This window comes from Primulina huaijiensis, chromosome 2 (assembly GCF_012295235.1).
Source record: "Primulina huaijiensis isolate GDHJ02 chromosome 2, ASM1229523v2, whole genome shotgun sequence".
In the NCBI taxonomy this organism is placed as follows: Eukaryota; Viridiplantae; Streptophyta; class Magnoliopsida; order Lamiales; family Gesneriaceae; genus Primulina; species Primulina huaijiensis.
In genome coordinates, this window is record NC_133307.1 from 29,156,043 (window position 1) to 29,181,502 (window position 25,460).

A 25,460-nucleotide genomic window follows, 5' to 3' on the forward strand; every position below is an offset into this window, starting at 1 on the left:
ACACACACACATTGCGAGTATGCACCATTTGAAGAGTAGAATCAGAACATACTAGAAACAAAGGACCCAACAAGTAGGCTTACAGAGACGTTATAAACAGTTCATTTTATCTCCTGGGATAAAAATTTCTAATGCATATTGCATGATAACTTAGTCCAAGCAAACTGTACAATAAGCTGTAATGAGATGCCCCCCAAGGGCTTGATTATTCGAGGAACTTAACTATAAGTTTCTATATCTTAATGAATACATTTTTACTTGTATTCTAACTAAATATGTGCAACAAAACCAGTAATGTACGAATGTGAAGGACCCTTACTTCCATACCTTTATGGCTCCGTCTCTACTGCTTGATATCAGAAGTCTCTGGTTAAATTTCACAGAAGCCAAAGAGAGGATGGAATCATGGTGACACCCTGCAGAATCTGTGGCGGCGGCAGCAATTATAGCTTTTCTAGTCAATTTGGTAGCCAGTGGTCGTCTCTTTGCTTCCTGCTTGGAATTGCGCCAGAAAATAGTCTAAGTACATGTTTATGGATTATATGGAGATAACATGTTTCATCTTTTAAATAAAGAAAAAAATTGCAACGTGATTCAGAAAATAAGGCATGCCAAAATAATTTATTTAAAACAGGTGATGGCTTTTAAGGGGGTTCAAGTATTCAGGACTCATCTTCAAAGGAAGTTCCACAATCATACAAATTACAAGTGCCATACCGACTCTACTTCAAATCTCTTTTCTTTCTTGCTTTTATTTCATAACAAACTCGGAAAGCTGACATAGCAAGTTGCAAGTCCCGCAAAGAAGATTTTTTTAATCAGATTTTTAAAACTTCAATAACACCATTAGCAGCAAAGAACAGAAACTGGAGTTGAGTATTTCTATAGGCTTTAAAATGTAAATAATCAATAACCAACACAGCTTTTGCTCTGTCAAACTTGGTTGTGATGTACAAGTGGAAATCCACCATAATAAGATGTATATTCCCTTACAAAAAATATCTGACCAGTTTAGGTTTTAAAGAACTTTTACTGCACCAATACCAACTGGAACAGAAAATAAGAGGCAGATCTTAGCGGCTGATTACCTGCACAACTTGCACCCCAAAGCTAGATTTTGTCTCATAAAAATCATCATTTCCAACTCCTTTAATACATGGTCCACATACACAATAACTCCTATCCGGGCTACATATACAAACAATAACATCCATAAGATGAGCAAAATTGTACATAAGAGGTAAATGGAATACAAAAACAGAAACCTCAATCTCAAAAGAAAACAAATGAGTACCTGCAATGGTTCCATCGGCGTATCTTCAAGTCAGTTCCCCCAGTTAAAAGATCTCCACCAGGCAATGGAAGCAACGCACGGATACCAGGAAGACGAGGGGGAGGTTCATTCAGCTCATCAATCCTGTACTTCGAATTCAAATTTTGCCTCAATTCTGATTTAGTGTTGGTCTTAGCAGACGGTCTAGTGAGAGCCCATGACGACTCATAATTCTCAGCTTCACTCTCATTGTTTGCTGCCCTCAACACCTACAAAAATGAGTGATGATTCCATACTAGACTGACTAGCCAGAGGTTCCTAGCTAAAATTTCACCACTGGAAGTAATGACAGCTTTTCGAAGATCTTATGTATGATATGGAGAATCCAGATAATGCTCATGGCAAGTGGTGACAGATCTAATAAAAGTAACCATCTCAATACAACTTTTTTTCTCCATGTACATTTTGATCTTTCTGGTATAATAAACACACGGTATACACCCATGTTTCTCAGTTTCATAATCGAAACAAATAGCAGTGTTACTTTACAAAACTTCAAATTAAATATTGCCTCACTCAGAAGCATAGTCATGCATCATACAAGAAAGAAGAATAATAAAATGGATACAGTTACACAAAAATAATAAAAATATCATTTAACAAGAAATAATTTTTCATTTAACGTGTCAACATCATGGCGCTGTGCAATGAGAAATAAACAGGGGAAAATACCACAAAACAGGAAATATGACAACAGAATATTCTGTACCTGGTGGCGGCTACCATTTTCTGCATTCCAAAGTGAAACTTCATTACACCCAGCAGCAACATATACCAATGGTCTTGTAGCCACAGACAAGGGCGTACCAGCAGGAGGAACAAAAAGACACATCTTTTCAATAGGGCATGCAGGAGAATATTGCCATGAGTTAACAGGTATGCAGAATCTCAGATCCCACAAAGTCAGCACACCCCTTGATGATCCCGATATGAACCAATTACCACAAGGGTCTGCCGCCAGAGAAGATATATAGCCCTCCTCAGGAAGCACTTTTGTACGCCAGGCACGAGAGATTGTTCTTGTATCCCAGAGATGGATCCCACAATTTTGTGTGCTGCATAGAATTGTTTTGCCAGTACTTCCATCTGCAGAGTAGTTCAGAAGGCTTAGTATAGCCCCTTCTCCAAAACCATTCTTTTTAATATCAGTGATACCAGAATAATTTTCAACAACATTGCCAAGCCCTCTAGAGATGTGATCAACAGAAAATAAATGTATCATCCCATCACTTGCCCCAACAACAATTTGCATAGAACCTCGAAGCACAGCACAACACAGTGCTCGACTACCACCCAATGAATAGGTTAGCCTAGACCTAAATGAGATGTCCTTCTCCAGCTTCTTGCAATCCCATATCTTAACAGTAGAATCTTCAGAAGCACTAACAAAAAAATGTTGGTCCATGGAAATAGAAATATCATTGACAGCAGACTTGTGCTCCTGGAGATGTGCAACCAACACACCCCGAGGCCTCCAGCCTGAATCTGGAACGGTAGATGACCAAGCTGGAGGGGATGGTCCAGCAGCCTCAGTATTTGTAGAGTGATTTTCTATTGCAGCAGAACTCCTTTTCGTCCTATCAGACACTCCCACTTCATTAAATCTGCTAGTAATACAGGTAGTTTCATCAATTTCTCTGTCTTCTACTTCGTGCACCACTCTCCGCAATTGTGCAGGGCCATTACCAACATAAATCGATCCCGATACTAGCTTAGGAGCTGGGATCGTACTGGCTAAACTAAATGATTTATTTATTGGATCCATCCAAGGCAAGGAGGAAGAACTAAAATCTAAAGAATTTTGTGGAAATGAAGAGTCAGATGCAGCAGGAGTAGCGCTACCTGTTCTCTTGTTGTCAATCTTAAAGTAGTACAAAGGTATGCTTTCTGATGATTTATCAATAAAGCTGTTCATGCAACTCATTTGTGGTGACATAAATCCGGACAACTGAGACTTTTCTGAGGCTACACGATCTTTGTCTTCCTCCATGCTCGAATCATTTCGTATTAATCGTCCCATGGATTTTAACTTACTGTTGTTATCATCCGAATCAGTTAAATCCATGTGTTCCCCTGTGTTACCAATAAAGTTATGGTGTATATCATCATGTTTTGACTCTGACCAACACTTTACTGGATCCAAATCCTTGACGTTTTTCTGGATCAATTCTACATCTTCCAATTGCTTAGATTGTGATGACGTGCTGTACCAAATCTTTCTCTGTCTCTCAAGCATGTCTGAACTTCTGGTGTTTTCTAAAACTTGATAATACAATTCTCTCGAGACTGATGGCTTCAGACACGAGAGGACAGCTTTTTCTGAGGCTAAAGATGCTGGTTGTCTACGTAAGAAAGGACGTATGAGTGGAACCATAAACACATATGAATCAATTGCTCCTAAGTTCTCACTACATGATGCAATGAAGGTGACAGCTGACCTCCTGATCCACTTACTGGGATAGCATAACAGAGGAACAGCACGCTCTATCATTTCAAGCAGGATCCTCTTCCGTAAATAATTTCTTCTGCACAAGATAGCTAAGCAAACTAGTGCATTGACAATAACTGGCTCGGTTACATCATTTAGCGCTTGTTCAATGTAAGGTAAGAGATATTCCTCCACACTTCGCTGGCCCACAAAAAAGCAGACATATACTATTTGCCCATAAAATACAGCCCTTAGCTGCTCATCTCGATCATTCAAAAAAGCCGGGAGCATAGGCAGCAAGAAGTCATTGCTCTGCTTCTGGCCCAAAAACCAACAAAGGTTACCGATTTCATGCAAGAGTGCTCTCCTAATGTTAGGCGTTTGCTTTGGACCCATTACAAGTTCTTGAATGACCTCCGAAATAGATTTTCTCAACTGTGTAAGCTGTACATCAGCACTCACACTCTGTGGCTCATCAGAACTTCCTTTGGTTATAAATGACTTCTGCAATAAACTTGCTTCATTAAGAACCCCTGCCTCAGTCAAGCTTTTTGAGTGAATGAGGAACCCATAAGAAGTCAGTGCAAGCTTAGATATATTGCTGGCATAACAAATTCTAACACTTTCCTCAGGATCGTCAGGAAGCATGGAAAGCATAGGAAGAATATATTCCGGAAAAATTTTGGCATCACTAGGAGGAAAATCTCTGACTAGAGGAAGAATGTCGCACAAAGCCTCTAAGGCAGCACAGCGTACAATTGCAGCTGAATCTGAAAACAAAGCTATAATGTAAGGAAGGACACGTTGCAGTCGATCTTCGTCATCGATATACAAAGAACAAGATTTCAGCAGTAGGACAGCAACCCTCCGTATAAAAGGGACCTTTACATTTCGAATGCACGAACAAAGAAGCGAGGCAATCAGTACCATACCCTCACAGCTAATCATATCATTAGGTAATGGAACAAAAGGCACTCCATAAGTGTCTGATTGATTGTCATAATCCAATATCATTGAGGTCGAATCTGTCATTGTAATCTTTTTCAAGAAGGGAAGGTGACTTCGTTGGAATATAGTGGAGATGCTTTGAATCAACTCCCCAGGTCGCTGCAATCCGTTTTGCTTCTGATTTTGGGAATAACCTGACTTAACCACACTATCTGGCACTGGATTCATACCAAAATGACAATTGTTTTGCTTCACATCCCTGAGCAGTGTATTCACATCCCCGAGAAGATCGAGATGATTACGACTTGAGTTCTTCTTGGTTTCTTCACCTTTGTTCGAAAAATTATTTGCCCTTTTGATATCCTGTTTTGCATCTATCACTTGCGGCAATTGACTTATATCATTTGGAAAAGTTTCCATAGAAGAGATTATATCATTGCCAGTCCTATTGCCTATCATTTGCCTAAGTATTTCTTGGAACGAGGTCTCACAAGCTAGAACCTGCAACGGAAATAATTGTAATTGAAAAACCTAGGACAGCTAATCAACAATACAAAAGCGTTATCCAAGTTCCTTACCTTTGCATCAGAACTCAGAGGATTTAACAAGGAATAGAATTTGTGAAGAAATGGTGAAAAGTAAGTCGGAAATACAACTACTGCATAGTTCTGCAGGTAGCTCTCAGCAGGCAGTCTTGACTCTGAATCCAATTGAATCATATGAAGAATCATTTTACGAATTCCTGAATCTGGAATCTGCAGTCATAGAGAAGACAAAACAATATCTTAGTATTCTGGGAATTGACATTTTATGAATTCCTGAATCTGGAATCTGCGGTCATAGAAAAGAACAAAACAATATCTTAGTATTCTGGGAATTCAATTCAAGAAAGTGTTTCTGATAGTTTATTGTCGCTTAAAGATGAGATGTTACTTGCAGAATTATTCGACAAATTTTAGCCAGAGACAGATAGTAGGTAAAAGTAAACAACCGAAAAAAGCGAACGGAAAACTTAACCAGAAAGGGATCCATATGCATAAGAAGGTACCTTTTCCAGATGCTGGCTAGGGTCATACTGTCCTCTTCGATATGCAAGAAGTTGAGATAGCTCAAACAATGGTTGACCTTCAAGAAAAAGCTCAGCAATCACACACCTAAAAAGGAAAGTTCAAAACTTCAGGAATTTGAAACCAAATATGATAAATTTCCACTCAATAAAATGTGACATGAAAAAAACACTAAATTCAAGTGGTTATGCTGGCAAGATAATGGTGAAAAATATATTCTGAAACTAACAGCTCTTGAATAATAAATCCTCCTAAAAATGTCTCATATGATCCATAAAATAATTAAAAAAAATTAAAGACAATCAAGCCAGTAAAATAATGAATTGGCTGATAGAAGAAGGCATTGGATAACTAGATAACCTTTTTCAAAGCATACAAAAGTTGACAGAGAACGTATTCTGAAATTCTTCCCGTCTGCAGTGATCATTTTATAGATTTTGTTTATATTATCCAAATTGTAAAACGATGAAGTTAACAAATGCAGTCACTTGAGATATGATAAAAATAACCAGTATTTACCAGGTTAATGTGGAGACACGGCATTGCAGAATTAAAATAATAATAATAAAGCTGCAGGTTTCAGCTTACACTATACTATCACATGTCATTCACATTGAGTTAAAATTGAATAAAACATGTCATCAGTACTAACTTCATCGTAACAGCCCAACAGATTAAAATGATGGTTCCAACCATTTTGGTCCAACTTTCTCAGATAGGAAAAGCTAGTCAAATGGAACAGGGATTGCAAAATAAGACGTCAAAGCTTCAAGAAAATCATTTCCCATCCATGATTTAAATGCTCTAGATGGATTTATCCAACTAATAAAGGAGTTCTTCAAATGTTTGATCACTTGATCGCATCACCATGTAAGCAATCAATCATGTCTCTGATGAGAATTTCACCAAGGTTATCGCATCAAACAATAAAACTCTCACCCTACTGAAAAGATGTCCATTGCTGGCGTCAAATGTGCATCTTGTGCCATTTGCATCTTGCCTCCATGCTCATAAAACCTCTGAAAAATGTAGTGTATTATTTTATCCATGGTATGAGAAACAGAATCCTCCAAATATTAGAGAATGGAAGATACAATGTCAGCTGCATAAAACCCCACAGAGATCCATATTATTTTTTCAATTTATCTCCTGATAGATGATGGATACTTCTTTGCACAATTGCATCGAATTGTCGATTTCATTACAATTTCCTGATGACTGAAGCCCCTAAATTTCATGAGATTGTTGTGCACTCTCCATATTACAAAACGGGATGGGAATGAATTCGGGAATTATGATAGCATTATCAACCCATTTTTTTGTGCCTAAAAGGATCTTAAGATAATAGATTGCGATAGTGCTGTCCATAATAAACAAAAAGTTAAATGTCGATGAAAAAAAACTAAATCTTGCAAAGGTCAAGGCAATTTCTGAAGAGGATTGGTGATGCCACACTAGATTCTTCACATCGATTACAAAATTTTTAACTTAATTTCAAACGTTTCACGGGAAAAAGGAAGAATAAATTTGGAAAATTTTGTATAAACCCAGATCAACGACAACAAAAATCTAAGACGTTTAGAAAAAATCACCCTTTTTAAGGAAAATCAGTACCAGAACAATTTGATGATAAAATGGTAGTAAGAATCTATTGGTGTACTTTGACAGAGGGCAAGGGCAATCTTTGACAAGAAAAAGATAGCACATAAGGCGCACTTTGTGTAAAAAAGTAAAAAACAAAAAATGAACAGGTAGAAGATAAAAAAGAGGAGCGGAAAGAGGATATAAGATAGAATGCAAGTTAACATTATATTAATAATACTCATGTTGGATGTGAATCCAACATTCACATACAACCACATGAAAGAAGTCTAAAACTACAAGCCAAGCTAGCAGGTTCAAGATCTCATGAAATTAACATAAAAATACCACTCATCGACAACAGGATGATTTTCATCTCACTTAGCACATCAAACAGAAGTTATTGTACAGGGTTCAAGGTATGAATAAAGAGAATCAACGTAAAAGCAATTCCAAGAGCAGAACAAGAAAGTGAGAAGATAATCAAGCATGTAAGATAATCACGAGAAATAAACAAATGGTACAAGTGAATTGGTTTTGCTCACGTCTGCTTCCGCACTTGAAAGATCATGAGTTGATACTGTCACTTGCATATGGAATATGTCTCTTAGTGAAATAAATAGTAACACACCTAAAGTTTAACAAGATTCTCGTTGCATCAAACCACTAAAACATATAATCCCTTAGCTATGAATTGTTCAGGATGCAGGCATTGAAGCATTTATACATAGACTGAAGTTCTATGTGTCTATAACGTTATCATCGTCAACAGATGACCAGAAATGATCCAAGAAACGAAATAACCAAAAAAACAAACCTCAGGTGCAACATAACAGCGCCTTCTTTCGCCAGTATCAAAGAAAAACGAAAAATCAGAAGGATCATCATGCGGAATATATGTGGGCTTAAATGATGCGAAATCAGTAAGGTATAGCCAATTCCAGGAAGTAACCAGCACATTCTCACACTTAATATCGCCTGCAGCACATTCATTGACCAAAAAAATAAGTGGAATGAAAAATAGAAACCTTGCAGCTATGCACTTTGAATTTTCGGGTTCATCTCACCATGACATACTCCATGCTCATGGCTTTGTTTCACAGCATAAAGCAACTGCAAAATGCATTGAGTAAGTTTCTAAACGTGCGCATCTTTGGCACAATCACAAACTCTTACAGCATCAAAGAGATTTGAGAGAGAGACATGAACCTGAAATGCTAACCATTTCTTTTCAACAAGAGAGAGAAAAGGTCGAGTGCTCAACCGATCATGAAGGTGGTTAAAGAAATATTGCCTCAATAAATAAGCAGCTTTATCTGTTTCAAGCCAAAACTGCAAAATGAACCCAAAAATGGCATTAGTTTTAACTGTTTGGAACCTGACGAACTAATGGCAGCAATGAAATTCAATGCAACTAAAAACTCGAAAATGAGAAAATTTTGGGATATAAGCTTTACCTTTTACTGGAATTTCACGATGTAACTTGTCCAATTACTAATTCTACAAATTCACAACAAATTATCTCTTCAACACCACTACAAGAAGACACGACACAGAACACTCCTCACATGTATAAGCTTTGTGAAAATGACTATTCATAGCTTTCCTGATAATTGTTCATCCACTCTGAAGTCTGAATTTCATATTGCTCAATTCAACAGCAACCATACAAAGTACGTAATTACCCAATTCTAACAAAAGAACTGAGGAATTGGCACTTCGAGTAAACAATTTTCGGAATCCAATTACGCCAAGCACAAAAAGTTCAAACTACTCCAAAACTGTACTCCATCCTCTTCGAGTATTACAATTCATTGCGTTCATTACAAGAACCATAGCAGCAGCACCAATAACAATCAACGAAAATTATTATCGTCAAATAAAGAAAATCGCAAAGACGGATGGGGTAGATGATTAACCTGGAAGGGCCAAACGTGGGAGTGATCAAGGTTGGAAAAGACATCTCGAATGTGAGCAAGGCGGCGCTCGTAGTCTCTTAGAGTGATGGAATCGCCTCTCTTGAAGTAGACCTTAACCAGGACCAAACCCTCGTCATGCTTGCACAGTATGGATTTGAGGAAACGCCCCCTCCCCAACACTTCCTTCAACACCAAATTGTAAGAAGACGGCAAATCGTGCAGGTAATACTCCGTCGCCGAAGCCTGCGTAGTCCGCGCGATCTTGTTCCCCATTTTCCCTCCTCAATTCTCTATTTTCAACAAATCATACAGTTCGAATTGGGTCAAATTTGATCGACACGGGAGTAGAATTTCGAAGCTCTGGAATTTTAAAAAAGAAAGATTTTTGGCCGTGAAGACAATCAATTAAAGAACTCAGCCCATCATTTTTGCGGCAATGTCATACCCTGAATTAGGGAACTCCGGGCATAACCGGACCATTGATCCGACCCATTTGCCATCCATATCTTGTGTTTTTATTTCAAATCAATACACCAACATTTTCTATAATCCATTTTATTTATATATTTAAATAAAAATCAAAATGTAATTACAAAATAATAAAAGATTATGTTGCAATTTTTATAAAAAACAATTTTTGGTGTCCTATCGTGTCCTCAACTTTTATAAAATAACACGAAAAAACATGAATTGCATGCAACATGTATTTTTTTATGTAACAGATGTTTACTTAAAGACAAATATATTTTTAATTACAATAATTTATTAATTATTTTGTTAAATCTTTGTAAATCAAACCGATACGTAAATAAAAATTTATCCATCATTTAAAAAAGTTAACAAATTTTTGCGAAACTTTTAACCTCTAGGTTTATGCAACGACGGATGGTATCTAATAGGTATAGTCAAACGATATATCTTCCTAAGTTCCTACCCATCAAACGATTTTATGTTTTAACCATCTGCATCTGGAAAAATGATATATTCCCTCTTCAATGTGATATATGCTGCTCATTCAATCGAATGTTTTCAACAAGCTACGTATATTGTTTTTATGTGCCAATCACCAATGAAGCTTCATATGCAACAGAACAATTTTCACTACTGAACCTGATGTTGCGTGGCATTAATGGTAGTAACAACAGATCACAACGAAACAATAGCACCCGCAGAATCCATTCCACATTTAAATGAAGCAAAAAGGTGAGGATTAATTACAGCGAACTAAACAAGAAGAAACAAGCCCCGAACAAATTCGACTTATTAAGACCTATATACACAAAACGGGCCGGCGATCCAAAGATCAGGTCGCGGGCGGAGTAGAATCAACCACCTCGCGATCTTCGACGTTGGGATCGTTGGCATCCATGGTCACTGCTTCCTTATCCGCCAATCCGAGCTCGGCCGGGGAGTAACCGTCGCCCACCCACGTGAATTTGCCGCCGTGGCCACCTTTCTTGGGGGATCCATTCTTACCGGCGACCGATTTGCGGTCCTTCTTCGGCTCCGGACCGTTGGGGTTGATCACCGGCTTGACACTCTTGCTGGTGTTCTTCATCTTTGTTGGATCAATTTGGTCTGATTTATTTAGATTAGATTATATAGTGGAAATGGTGGGGTGGCGGTCACGTGACCGATAAGGACTTGAACGGTGAGGATAAGAACTCAGAATTAATTATTATTATATTTTATTAATATTTCATGCCAAGTTAGGGTAATAGTATCGTAAGGTAGATGAAACGTGTTCATTATAATATAGTTTACTGGAATATGTGGCGATGATAATGTGAATAAGATCAATAAATTCTATATCTTATAAACTAATTTTATTAGAAGAATTTCATATCTGATACGATTCATAAAAAAAAATATTTTTATGTCAAATTTGTTATTTTTATTTCAAATATGAATCAAATCAATTCGTGAATATAAATTTGTGAGACGATCTTACATATTCATTATCTTTTAATAATTGATACATTCACATACTAGTACCGAAATTTCCATAGATGTTATATATATATACAAGTATAAAGATTAGAGTCTCGTGTAATAATTATCTTTGGTTATTCGTGACATACCCATTTTTTCTTCCAAAATAATATGTCCTCATAATACCATGTTTTTAAAATAAAAAGTACAATAAAATAAATTTTGAAATATTAACTTTAATTTTTTAAAAAAAAAAATTGGATTGATTGCAACAATTGAATTATACACATAATATAACTATTTTCATGTTTATTTAACGAAGGCGAAATTTCAATTTTATTAATGAATACACAGTGAGTAACATTATTAGTCATATATCTTATATCAAATCGAAGACGGTCATGTAACTACTTTTGATGATTCTGGCCTTGTCATGATCAAAATCATTTAATTAAATAGTAAATATCGTTATTGATTTTTTTTAATTACATGGTTACATACATCACAAAGGGTTTTTAATCACATACTTATAAAAATTTAAGAATGATATTATACATTTAATTACATGATTCTAACGAGAAAAATACATATAAATACAATACTATAATTGATTGAGTGAAAGATACTAAATTAAAAATATCACTATTTTGTATATACATAACTAAAATTAACATGTCGTTGACTTCGAAGAAGATTTTAATTTTTGGTCCGATCGTTGCCACAAAGTTGAACGCAAAACTAATTCTCAACTTATGTGATATTCGAATCAATATCTACCGAATTTTTCTTTTTCAAGCCTTAAAAGCACAAGTGTCATCACAAAAGGGAAATACTAGCAAAAACCCTTCAAAATATTGTTTGACCCAAAGGAAAAAAAACAAACAAACAAACGTGGCGATCAGTTTTTACAATTGATGATCAAACTGGCGCCACCTTTAGTACCCAAAGAAGGAGAAAATGATGGTCTAGGGCACTTCTTTGTTATGGTCGCCTTGGGACCAAATTTGTGGTGATTCAAATTCCCCCCATAGCTCTTACACGACTTCATTCTTTCGATATAAGAGCTCTCCTTCTTTGCAAGATCTTCTAGTCTCTTCACACTTGCTAATGACCCAAAAGTCTGTGACTTCCCATGGTAATACTTGGACAGACCCCTCCTAAATAAATAAAGTTTGAGAATAATGTAAGCTTGGCTAAAAGCACACATAACATTCTTTATCTGGGAAGAAATAATCTGTTACACCTTGTTATATATACATCTCGTTCTAATTTTCATTGTTCAATAAGAAAATTATAATTTAGTGTAATTAAGATTGCTTACTTGACAGGGAGTTGGGACATGAGCTCAGCCAACTCGAAAAGAGGCCCTAGTAGAGGGGACGAATCGGAGGAAGATGGGGATGATGCATCATCTGCTAGCTCGGAGGATAAGGAGGAAGATGACTCAACCGAATGATTCATGGAAGAGAAAGACGACTCCATGGATCCACAATACTCATCCGACTTCTTCGATCCCATTTCTTGAAAATTCTTCGTTTCTTCGCCCATTGAAAAGAATTCCCACAAGAATATTGAAGCCAAAGATTGAAGAGTGATGGTTGTTTTGAGGATAAGCTAGTCCCTTTTATGTCACATAAAATAATGTCATGTTTGGGGAGTATACATATCTATATATATATACATGGGAAATGGGGTGCAAGTTGATGTATATGTGGCTAATAATGAGTGGGTTTGAGGGGTATGATTAGGTGTACACATTTTTTTTTTTATGTATTGTACGTATATTGTTATTATCCATAAAACACCTTTGTTTCGATCCTAATGAGAGATTGGATGCATTCTTTTGGCTTGAAATTGCTCATCTTTCACATTGTACAAGGAAGAGGATAAGGTATGTGGGTTTGAATACATCCATATCCGAGTCACCGATGCCTTTACCTTTGCACTTTGGGCAGACTAAGGTCACCATCTCCCGCATCTTTTGTCCCCACAAAGCTATGACACGAGGCAGACTTTGGCTTTTTAGGCAATCCACAGTTTCAAGATTATGCCAGCGAGTCCCTTGCTAGTAAATTTGAACTCGAAATAAACACTAATTGGACTTTGAATCGTGGTTTATCCTTTTATTGTAGTAGAAATATCGAGTATTGCATAAAATCAGACAAAAATATTCATTAAAAAAACTGTAAAAAAAATATCAACATAACACGACTCGATCAATTTTTCTAAGCTAGAAAAATAACTGCTGTTAATTATTTACTTATTGTTTCTATAATGGAGGTGGGGAGTTCAAACCAAGAGTTTTTTCGTGCAAGCCGTCATTTACTCATTTGAAAAAAGTAACTACGGGATATACACAAATAAAATAAAAAATAACTACAGGCTTATGATTTTCTATTAAAATAAAAAAGTTGTGAACTTGAATAACCTTTTCGTGTTTGCGATGTTGCATTAATTTGTATTAGATATTTAAGATAATAATAATTGTTGATGTACAATAATTTTCCTACCTTTAACTGTGTCTGATATATGTCGCTTGAACTTCTATGCAATTAAATACTTGAGTTGAACTATTACTATCACTTATAGTTTTTGGTAAATTAGCGAGCGTTCGATCGTGCAGTATTTATTAACATAATTTCTCTAAAACTTTTGAAAATATTATCATATAAGTTATCGTCGAAAATATTTGCAATGGACTTCTAACATTTTGTCAATAATTTAAATATAGTAAAAAATTTTGATGAGGTTTAAAACTTTGGCTGAAGTAAATCATACTCTTGACTCTATTAGTAAAAAAAATATCATATTTTAATGAAGTAATTTTATGTTATCGTATAGGTAACTCAATTTTGTTTGAATCGCTAATTAAAAGGAATACTATAACCATATTATAGATATATTACTCGAATATTTTGAAATCTAGCCTTAAAAAAAAAATAAAATTTACGACCTCTCAATACAAATATGTATATACAAGGATGCAAATTTCTAATAAAGATTTGAGGGAAATTATGTTGGTATCCAAAAAAAGAAGATTAAATTGAATATATTGTGTCCAAGATACAGGTAGCTAGAGGCTCCAATCGAAAGGAACCGAGCGGGTGATGTACAAAAAAATGAAGAATTAAAAAATAATTGGATAATTTTGTTCTGCAACAAGGATCTTGCAAATTAAATGTCGAGGATATCATGATGGGCAATATATAATTTAAATAATCCGAGGATTTTGACCGATAACTTCTGTAATATAACTGCATCTACCGGTTCAAGTCTGAGATTGATGGATTTTATTTTATAATATATATTTCAAATTTCTTAATTTGTGTGGATGAAAAAAAATTTAAGATTGTATTTGGGGTGAATTTCAAATCCATAATAACAAATCAAGTCAACTTATGCAATTTAAAAAAAATTTGAGTTGGATCTCAAACTCAACAAATATGAGTATAACTTGAAATTCATATCTCAAATCATTTACTAAATCAAATCAATATCTCAAAATCAAATACATCAAACCAAACGTTGAGTTTTTAGATTTAGTTGAATGAAATATTCCCACATGTATTCTAAACAACGTGAAAACCATCGCGTAATTGACTAACATATTGTAAATTTTTTCAATGTTTAACCAGTATTTAAGCAATCTAGTAGTGAATAAATATCTGGATAGACATAAAATTATCAAAGTGTTGTTATACATTTATACGAGAAATTAAACAATAAAATCCTTTTAAAAAAAAGCCTAACCTTAAGGAAGAAGATATTATTTATTTTCTACTTATCACATTTTTAATATATAAAAGTTTTCCCAAATATAATATAACAACAAAAAATTAACATATATGAATGCAGTGCATGCCACCGGATACTAAGATCATCTCCAAAGATGCACCAAAATAGTGGTGCAACTTTTTTTCCACCCAATTGGGGCTGTGCTATTTTGCCAAATAGTGGGTATTTTGTGAGACGGTCTTACGAATCTTTATCTGTGAGACGGGTCAACTCTACCGATATTCACAATAAAAAGTAACACTCTTAGCATAAAAAGCAATAATTTTTTATAGATGACCCAAATAAGAGATCCGTCTCACAAAATATGATCCGTGAGACCGTCTCACACAAGTTTTTGTCTTTGCCAAAATAGCGCAGCCCCACTCCTCTGCGCCAATTTGGCGAAGAGGTTTGCTTCTTTTTCTTTTTCTTTTTTTAAATTTTTTATTTGTATTTATTTTAAATATTTGTATTAAAAATTATAAATACTATTTAAATAATAGTATAATATTTATTTTATTATTTTAATAATTAGATATTTAATCATATACTTTTAAAAAAAATAATTGTTGGTTTTTAAATATTTATTTATGTTAATTATTATTAATTAAGGAATAATTTGATTTAATGATTTATAATTAATATAATTTTAATACAAATGTTAAAAATTAATATTACAATACAATTCATAAATAAATTGAAAAAGATAATTGAAATACAAATACAACTTGAAACACATAATTCAAATACAAATGCAAATACAAAGACAATAATCGAAAGGAAAATACATTTAGAAGATAAACAGACTAGATAATCAATAATCAGGTAAATTTGATAAGTTGTATTCTTATTATATTTGAAGTTGTATCTGTATTACGTTTGAATTTGTATTCATATTTTTCATTTTAAATAATTTTCGTATATTAATTCATATTATATATAATTTAAATTATATATATAATTAAATTATAAACTTAAATATTATTATTTAAATTTATTAATAATAAAACCTTAGTCATAATTAAAAATATATTAAATGAAATATAAGAATTAATATATGTAAAATAAAAAGAATATTTTGAGAATATTTTTTTTGGTGTAAGATTTGAAATAAATGGATTGGAGATGACGTGATGTACTTTATCCTTCCACTTAAATGCATTGTGAGAAGGATGATATACTTTACTATATAATTCATTTATTGATATATTCATATATATATTTATAATGTATTTGTATTAAATAATATTTTAACATTTTTATCCAATGATTAATTTTTAAGTGAATATAAATATATTCTCACAATTTTAATAAATAAAATAATTTTGAAAAGTAAAAATTTGTATTTAATAATATTATTGGGCTTGAAAATAATTTAAATAAATAATAAAATTTATTTTCTAGTTTGTTCATGTGCGCTTAAGTCATTTTTAATAGTTCGTTGATCAAAATAATTTTTAATTTTGTATATAAACGTCTTTCATGCTCACGTCATGTCGAGGTATTGCAGTAGAAAAACAACAAAATCCGATCCAATTTATCGTTTAAATTTGTTATTCAAGATTTGTTCAAAAAATATCGTAATAAAAAAACATATAAATTATGTCATTTTTAATAGTCCATTGACCGAAATAATTTTTAATTATATGTGTGTGTGTGGACTCCTACAAATGTTAGGCTATGTCGAGTTGTCCTTCGATTGGACGATTAACAACGTTATTGTATAAAACAATTTTCAAATATTTTAATGAATCCAAAATCCTATCCATCTATATTATTTATTTATTTGGTTTTACATTTGGAAAAATTTTTATGACAAAATTTGTGTGAGACAGTTTCACGGGTCGTATTTTGTGAGACATATCTCTTATTTGGATCATCAATGAAAAAATATTATTTTTTATGCTAAATATCGGTAAGGTTGACCCGTCTTACAGATAAAGATTCGTGAGACCGTCTCATAATAGACCTACTCAAATTATATAGATAAGATGTAGAAGTATTGTATACTCCCAAATAAGAAATGCATTGACTGGAATATGGAATATTAAAAATCACCCCAAATTAATATAAATATAAATATTAACAAATATATCAATTTTTGAAGCCCTAAATAAAAATTTTAAAAATAAATAAATATCAAAGATTCTCAATGCGGGGAGTTCTTACGCGAAGGTTCTGGATTGTTGCTAATGGAGTTCGCGACAGCTAAATACACCAGGATTCTGCATTACCATTTATCCATAAACTTATTTCTTCTTCATTAAGCAACAATCCTTCTCCCGCTCCCACTTACAGATCGCTCAATTGGATTAATTCCTGTCTCAATTTCTAGAATCGCCATGTCTTCCCCCGCCGAGTAACTTTTCAACTTTCTGCTCTTCGTGTGCGCTTTATTGATGATTTGAATTTGTTTTTTATGGCTGCGTTAGGCGTAAACGTTTGATTAAGATTTTTCAATTTGAGGCGTTTGAGGGTTATTCGTTGTTGTATGATTGCGTATCCTGTGATTAACTGTTCCTCTTTCTTGTTGATTCTTTCTGTCTTGATTCTAGTTTGTGTCTTCGGATGAAGCATTGTCGTTTTTTAATGGACATTTTTACGAATTTTGATTTTTTTGAAGTTGAGTGTTGCTTTGACTTTTGATTTAGTGCTTCGGGAATGGACTTAAATCTTGATCTTGTGATACCCTGTCTACGGAATTACGGTAGAGGCATCTGACTGTAGGCAAAACCTGAAGATTATAAGATTGTAGCAAGTTCTGTGACGTGACATAAGGTGGTTGTCTATTGCCTTGTGGGACAAAATACATCTCGTAGTTGTAACATTTGAGACAGTGCTGCATACATTCTAAGCCTTTGGATTTGACACGGAAGTAGGATTCTGAACGTGGGGTAGTTGAGATAATCAAAAATTACATTACAGTAGAAAACTGAAATGGTTTAGAAGATTGTGTAATGAACACAACCATGATTGATCGTTATCGGAAAGCGAATATTGTTGATCAAAGTCTCTTTGTGTGGACCTGTGGGCCATGAGTGTGATGGATTCTGAATTGTAGAGCAAGGCGTTCTAAGACTTATGAGTATGTTTTCCAATGCTTGCACTTTTTGAAGTGAAACACCCTAAATAAGAATATGCTAGAATCTGAATATTCGAAGAAAATTTCAGTACATGTAATGCAATTTGTACTTAACAAATTATGAATAATAAAACAAAATTCATTAGCACATACGTGAAAACGCATGTTCATTATCTTGCACTTTGTGTTGTAAAGATTTTGTGAAATTTGACCGAACTTGAGGGAAATTTGCAATCGACTGTACTTTATTCAGATTCAACTGGAGGAAAGTCAGGATGCTAATAAATCCAATGCAGGGACTATTCTCCAAACTAATAGTGGAGTGCGGAAAAATATTATATTACAGCGAAGGCTTCCTTTCTTGGGCATATTTAAATGGAATTTTCATATTTTTCCTTTCAAACTATGGAACTTTAAATGCGAAGCTAAGGATTTTTGTAATTTAATTCCTTTTGAAGCTGCAGTAGGGCTGAGTGAGACCTTAACCAATCACAGGTGAAAGCTGGAATTGCAGTAGATTGATTTAAACTGCAAATGCACTTGTTTTGACAACTAAATTGTAACCTAATGCATGAGTTCATTATTGTACTCACATGAGAACTGGTTCAGGGCTCCTTGTCGTTTGAGTGAATTCTTTAAACTACACTTTCCACTTGTGATGCTATGCATGTCTACTTAAATGACGTTTCTAAAGATATGGACCTTTTATAGTCTACTGAATGAGAAACACACACACACACACACACACACACACATATAGCACCAAGTCAACTATGACTTTGTTTTCTCCTTGTATCAGGTTAGTTGATTTAATGGTTTACATGGAACTAGTGTCTACTTCCTTTCAAATTTCTGTTTGTTCTCTCCAAGTTCTATGGTTCTGGATCCTACACAAATGTATTTGCTTATGCATCAGACAGTAATTTTCAATCATTGATGGTCATGATTTCAATTATTGGTTCATCTGATCTATAGATACTACAAGTCTCTTCCGCCTATAGCTAAAGCTTATGGAACTGCATGCTTATTGGTGACTATTGCATGTCAAATTGGGCTGCTCAACGGACAACAACTTGCATTGATCCCTTATCTGGTGTTCTTCCGTTTTGAGGTGAACTTATTTCTTAGTTTAGCCGTCCTCCTAATGTATTTGATATTAAATAAGTTTATAGAATACATTTGCGGCGATTATCAAATTAATACATCCTTGTATTGTTTAATAAAATAGTTCGTTAAAGTCACCGTGAATGTATGAGTGTGGATTATGAATCAGCTAATTTTATAAAATCTAGTTTATCTTTCTTTGTTTTTCCTGGCTCCAAATCGTTTTGCGCCATACCACAAGGGTGCATGCAATACAAATGCAATTATTACTGCAGCATGACAGTCAAGCAACTATAAGATTTTTTTAATGGTAGGATCTGTTGCATTTTGCAAGTTTGTGTTTCACTCGACACTTAGGTCAACGCAACCTATCATTCAAAATTTCATGTTTACAAATTGTGTCATACTAAAAATCCCGCTCTCTTCTTTCTCACCCACGCACAAACATATCTTTCGTAATAAAATGAAAACGAATATAGTAATTGTGAACTGTGTAATGTAAACTCGTATTGGATTCGATATTTTTTTTGGACTTGTTATCAGGAAACCAATTTTTTTGATGGAATCTCAATTTTATTGTCAGGTGTGGCGGCTGATAACCACATTCTTTTTTCTGGGCAACTTTTCCATCAATTTTGGGATTCGCCTCTTAATGATGTATGTTGCAATACAATGATAATAACTGTGTCTTATTTGAAGATTTACCTTCTCTAATTACTTTAGATCGAGATATTTGTTGAATAGTGCCTTCATCATTACTTTCTGATGCTGTAGAGCAAGATACGGAGTTCAATTGGAAAGTGGACCTTTTCAAAGAAGAACAGCTGATTTTTTGTGGATGATGTTGTTTGGAGCTTTTTCTATATTGGTATATCAAGACTCTCCTCTATCCTCCCCCCTCTCTTTAGGACTTCATATTCTATGTACCCTTTCTGTCTTCATCGAGAAGCCGATCCCATGAAAAGAGGTTCTATTATACGTTCCCGTATTGTTCCCCCCCTTTTCGATTGACTGTTCCTCTTATAGCATCATTCTTATCATTTTGAAGGCCACTTAGCTTTAAGAAGTTAACATGGCTATTTCTTTGTTTTATTCATTCTGTTCTATGACATATGCACTTTATTGCTTGTATAGGCTCTATCCGCCATACCCTTCTTCTGGTCCCCTTTCTTAGGCATATCACTTGTATTCATGCTTCTGTATGTATGGAGTAGAGAATATCCAAATGCCAGCATCAACCTTTATGGCCTTGTAACTCTTAAGGTACTTTAATTCTTATTTTGGGTTTCTCAACGACGAATTTTCTTGGTTTCCTCTTTCATACTGGGCTCATTGTTACTTTCTTTTTTGGCTTAGGCATTTTACTTGCCCTGGGCAATGCTTTGTTTAGATACCATCTTTGGTTCTCCGATTGCACCAGATCTTTTGGGTATTATTGCTGGGCATCTTTATTACTTCCTAACTGTGCTTCATCCGCTTGCTGGTGGGAAGAATATACTGAAGACGCCAATTTTGATGTATCCTTTTCTTGTTGTCTGTACTCGAGTGTACACAAACAAGGGCTTGTGCCAGCAGAAGCTTCACATAATCAGTTGCACCAGATTAAAAATCATTTTCCAATGTGTTTTGTCTCAAGATATTGTTATACCATGAACGTGACATGTCGGCTCATGCGTTTTCTCGCTTAACTTTGTTATCCCCAATATTCTGGTGTAGTGTCTTAGAATTAGTACAAGAAAAAAGGTTAGGAGTGGTGGGACTGAAATGACACAAATAATACCCTCGTTCCCTTGGAAACATGAAAACCTTCTGATTTCCTCCCTGGTTTCCTTAATTTGTATTCAGACATAAAATAGTGGCAAGGTGGAGAATTGGTGCTCCAGCAAACAGCGCACCTCAGCCTGACAGAACTACTGGTGGGGTATTTAGGGGAAGATCTCATCGCCTCGGTGGATAATACAACTGCTGTTCTTTAACATGGAAACGACATTAACTTTGTTACACAAACATCTGTTAACAAAGCACTAGCTTTTTGAGGGGATATCATTTCGTATTTAGATATAATATATGCTGAAAAGTCAAGTTGGGTATTTTAAAAGATTGCGCAAATGTGGACGGAATCTGAACCTTTTCCTCTGGAAAAAATTAAATGTTAAACTAGCGCTTCTATTCTTCTTTGCATATATAATTATCCAGGTTTTGATTGTCTTTGTATGGCAATAGACTCGCTGGTGATACAGAAGATTATCACTGAGCATGATCACCGCTCGGTATTGCAATTGCTTGTAGCAAGATAGAACAAAAATTATTATTGTTAACATTCAAAGGTTTTAGGCTAATTTCGTGAGCTGAGCTGCAACCCCAGGTATGAACTTAAACTCAATTTTCAGAATTATTTTCCTAATTTACCAAATACATTGAACTCCAGCGTTTAAATGAGTTTACAATAATCGGCCTCTAGACTTGATATCGCATCCCTTTCTTGCAATATTGGATCAACTTCAAACAGCAATTGCTTGGATCCTTGCCCTTGTGCTAGGGTCCAGTAGTCGCAACTCATTTGCAATTCGTTTGAGGTCTACATATTTAGATATAAATTTACTTAAAAAAAGAGCTTAAATTAATTAAATCTTAATATTTAGATAATAAATTTGATAAACAACATTTTATTTTAAGAAACTAATATTATTTATATTTCTTTATATTGGATATCATGATTAATTGAAATAATTAAGTTTCCTTGTAGAAACTAAAGAAGATATGTGATAAATTATAAAAATAAGAACGCAACGTTTTTTAATTTGAAAAAAGAAAGAAATAAATAATGCATAATTCAGATGAAATAAATGTAGCATTAATATTTAGTTTAATTTACAGTAGTTTTAATTTTAATTATGATAATGATCGAGTGGTTTTGAAAATATGAAGTTTTTGGCAATCTAATTTAGGGATTGAGAATCATTAAAAAAAATTACTTAGACAAAACAAAAGATTCACATTGTCAACTTATTCAACAAAAGATAAAGTCGGAGTAGTGTATTTATTTATGAAATAAAGAGTATACATATGATGATTTCACTTATTGTTATTGTGGTTTATTGATTGAATTAACTTATTATTCTATTTTGTATAAAACTTGACCATTTTTTCCTTATTATAAATAGTAAAATTTTATTCTTGTGCACATATATATTTTAATTGGTGTGTGGAGTACTGATTCGAAATATAATATAGTGACCATATTTTAGATCGTGGAAAAAGTTAAATAATATTAAATAATTATATATTTAGAGTGAGTTGAACGAGGGGCACATGTTTTGGCAGATGAAAAACTGTAATGGCTTGGTTTGTTTTATTTTGTAGATTAGAAAAATGGGTTCAAAAAAATATAACCAAAAGGGACAAAATCTCCATAACAAAAAAAATGTGTGTGACACAATTCGTGGACAGAGTTTAATTTAACCTACATTATATATTATTCTCAGGGCAGATCTAAACTCTAAATAGTGGATCTGAACCCAGATAAACAAGTTGTAATATAATGTTTTGATAAGTGAATTGAACCCGTCGGATTTTGGCCAAGACGGGGTGAGGCTAAAAAAAGGAAGGGGAAGGTTTGGTTCCAATTTTTTCTCGACGTGTTGGGTCTTGGGATTGATCAAACCAATTCCTTTGTCATTTGATAGGTAGATTCAATGCTCACTGTAGAAAAATGTTTTATGGAGGGTTAAACATGAATTCCATAAATTTGGACCAATGATGATGATAGATGACAAGTCTAATAAATCAAGGTATTAGTTTATTTGATTGCATATTTTAATCTGGTTAAGTCCATCTTCTTATATATCTTGTATTATTGATAATATGAGTTACTTATATTTTATGTTGGATCCAAACATGAATTCATCTACACAATTATGTCTTTGACAAGAGTCCAAGTTTGATGGAATATGTAAATGATCAATAATCATATGTTCGATTCTTTCTATCAACACTTCTTTCGCACAAGATTTGTCTATACAATTTATCCGATTAACTTGATTTGCACGTACGGCATTATCTCAGGATTCACCCATATATAATGATTGATTAATGGCAGTACCATCAAATTGAGAGCCAATTTCATTGAAGACCGACAAGCCATCTCGCCCTTACTATTGTGGTCCCCCGATCCTTTAATTTTTCAGGCGAAGCACACAGTTTTGTTGTTATGGAGGCCATTGTTTTTGTGATTTCGCAAAACCTTTGGCGCCCAGCAGTTGACAGTCTAGCACTACTGCTTGTTTATAATTAGGACATTACTTAGGACCACAAAGCATTATTTTAACGTTGTCGATGCATGGAAAGGAAATGCTTCTAAAACACGAATCCATGATTCTACTTCAAAATCTTCTATTTTAGTAATTATTTGATATCCCAGTGATCAGTGGTTTAAATATTTTTAGAAAAATATATGTATCTGATTTTTATTATAAGTTATCTAGGTGGATGGAACGTGAAATTTCAAAATCTAATTTTGTTCAACTTTTAAATTATTAAAAAATGGAATTATGTTGGATCAAACATTACATCAAGGGAGATAATAAATTGTAAGCAAAATATCAGCGGCACATCATATTCCCTTGATGAGATAGGGAACCACTTTGGCCATTGTGCGTTCGAATTTTGCAAGTATTATAAATTCAATGAAAGCCAATTTAAAATATATTGTTTTTAAAACTTAATTAAAATGAAATGCGGCTTTTGTTCATTTGCTAATAGGGAGATGTTTGTAAAAAAAAAAAAGTGGTGGTTTTTCATCATCATCTTATTAAGATCAAATCAAAACAAAATTTCACTTATGCAGATGTATACAATCACACGACACAAGTCGTGAGGTAGCGTTTGGATTAATGAATTAGATTTAAAGATAAATAAATGTTTGATATGTGGAAATGGTAAATTTAAAATGATACTATTGTTTGTTAATAAATAAATCGATTTTCTACTATACACCATACATAAAATAGTGTGTGTGTGTGTGTATACTTGTAAAATTGTTATCGCATGTTACGTTCATGTTCTATACGAATGTGATATGTTTCATTTCAAATGGCCAATCATCCTTTCCTTTTCAATTATAAATATCGATTAAGCCACAACGTAACGAACAAACAAATAATAATACCATGCATGTGAGAACGCCGCAGCCACAACAATAATTAACTCTATTTTATTAAACTGATATTGATTTTATGATTTTACTATACCATGACCAATTAATATAAGAATAATGCTAAAGGTATAACCAATATATCGTTATCTCGATATTTACAATCAATATATCGTGAGATTTTACTGTTTATATTACGAAATTTTGTATTCAATATATAGTGAGATTTTGACAAATTGAATTTTTGCATTGAATTTTTGTGTTGTACAAATTGATGTACAAATACAGATGTACATGTAGCATTACTCTTAATATAATTATCTTAGAACTGTTCAATAATAACTAGTCTAAGCAACCATTTTCGTATTGCGAGGGTGAATATGAAGTAAATATTATTAGTGAAACTGTTGCGACTTGTAGAGATAGCGAGATGCGAAGAACGTACGTAATTTGTGATTCTTTAAATATTTTGTGACATTCAGTTACATTATTGTACAAATGTGCATTGATGATGAATCGATAAAGCCGTAAACTAGTATAAAGCTAGCTTGTGTTTCTTTGTATTATTTTCTAAACCAATTATTTTAAATTTTGGTAATTAAACTCGGGGATTTAATATGTCATATCATGGTAATGAAAAAAATACGAAGATTAATCAAATTATTTCACAATGTACGATTATGATATTTGAGTTTGTGTTTTAAAATTATAGAAACAATACATTTATGAATTATTGGGCAATATAGATCATATTCGAGGCTAAAATAAGAAATATATGAATCTATTTTTGAATTTGAAATGTTTTAATAAACTCAACTCGAATTCAGGGTGTGGCCGACATTAATATGTCGGAGTCCTACGTTAATTAAATGTAGTAAATATCTACAAGGAAAAAAATAGGATAATTGGTTTTAAAAAAAGGATAATTAAGAGCTTTTGAATTAATTAAATTCCAACCTGGAAATTAATTAATATACATGCATATCGATAATATGGTGACAACCAAATCTAGCTGTTCGGGCCCTCGGGTGGGCCTCGTTTTTTCAGCACTTTCTCGTCAAAGATTTCGCCATTTTCTCATGATAAATAAATTAATAAAGCTTTAAATATACATTGATAAAAAAAAAAAAAAAAAAAATT

The 25,460-nt window shown here is 33.7% G+C and overlaps 3 protein-coding genes across 4 annotated transcripts; 1 reads left to right on the forward strand and 2 right to left on the reverse strand.

Annotated features, from left to right (window-relative positions):
* Positions 1-312: 312 nt before the first annotated feature.
* On the reverse strand, positions 313-9,722 carry LOC140971395 (serine/threonine-protein kinase VPS15-like). Of its 2 annotated transcripts, XM_073433651.1 has the most exons (11): positions 9,277-9,722; positions 8,567-8,689; positions 8,425-8,470; positions 8,175-8,335; positions 6,716-6,795; positions 5,758-5,863; positions 5,288-5,464; positions 2,043-5,210; positions 1,295-1,542; positions 1,089-1,188; positions 313-492 (listed from the first exon to the last, which is right to left on the reverse strand). In XM_073433651.1, the coding sequence occupies exons 1-11, from the start codon at positions 9,547-9,549 to the stop codon at positions 316-318; spliced, it is 4,659 nt and encodes a 1,552-aa protein (XP_073289752.1). In that variant the 5' UTR covers positions 9,550-9,722; the 3' UTR covers positions 313-315. The 2 variants fall into 2 exon arrangements, with proteins under 2 accessions (XP_073289752.1, XP_073289753.1); XM_073433652.1 differs by lacking the exons at positions 6,716-6,795; positions 8,175-8,335; positions 8,425-8,470; positions 8,567-8,689; positions 9,277-9,722 and adding an exon at positions 6,137-6,678.
* Positions 9,723-11,980: 2,258 nt separating this feature from the next.
* On the reverse strand, positions 11,981-12,856 carry LOC140961314 (protein OXIDATIVE STRESS 3-like). The gene is made up of 2 exons (XM_073419764.1): positions 12,530-12,856; positions 11,981-12,365 (listed from the first exon to the last, which is right to left on the reverse strand). The coding sequence occupies exons 1-2, from the start codon at positions 12,754-12,756 to the stop codon at positions 12,107-12,109; spliced, it is 486 nt and encodes a 161-aa protein (XP_073275865.1). The 5' UTR covers positions 12,757-12,856; the 3' UTR covers positions 11,981-12,106.
* Positions 12,857-17,111: 4,255 nt separating this feature from the next.
* LOC140971396 (derlin-1) lies at positions 17,112-21,339 on the forward strand. Its single transcript, XM_073433653.1, has 7 exons — positions 17,112-17,341; positions 19,040-19,175; positions 19,752-19,825; positions 19,943-20,036; positions 20,303-20,431; positions 20,525-20,685; positions 21,014-21,339. Exons 1-7 carry the CDS (start codon positions 17,325-17,327, stop codon positions 21,123-21,125), a joined length of 723 nt encoding a protein of 240 aa, XP_073289754.1. The 5' UTR covers positions 17,112-17,324; the 3' UTR covers positions 21,126-21,339.
* Positions 21,340-25,460: the final 4,121 nt, after the last annotated feature.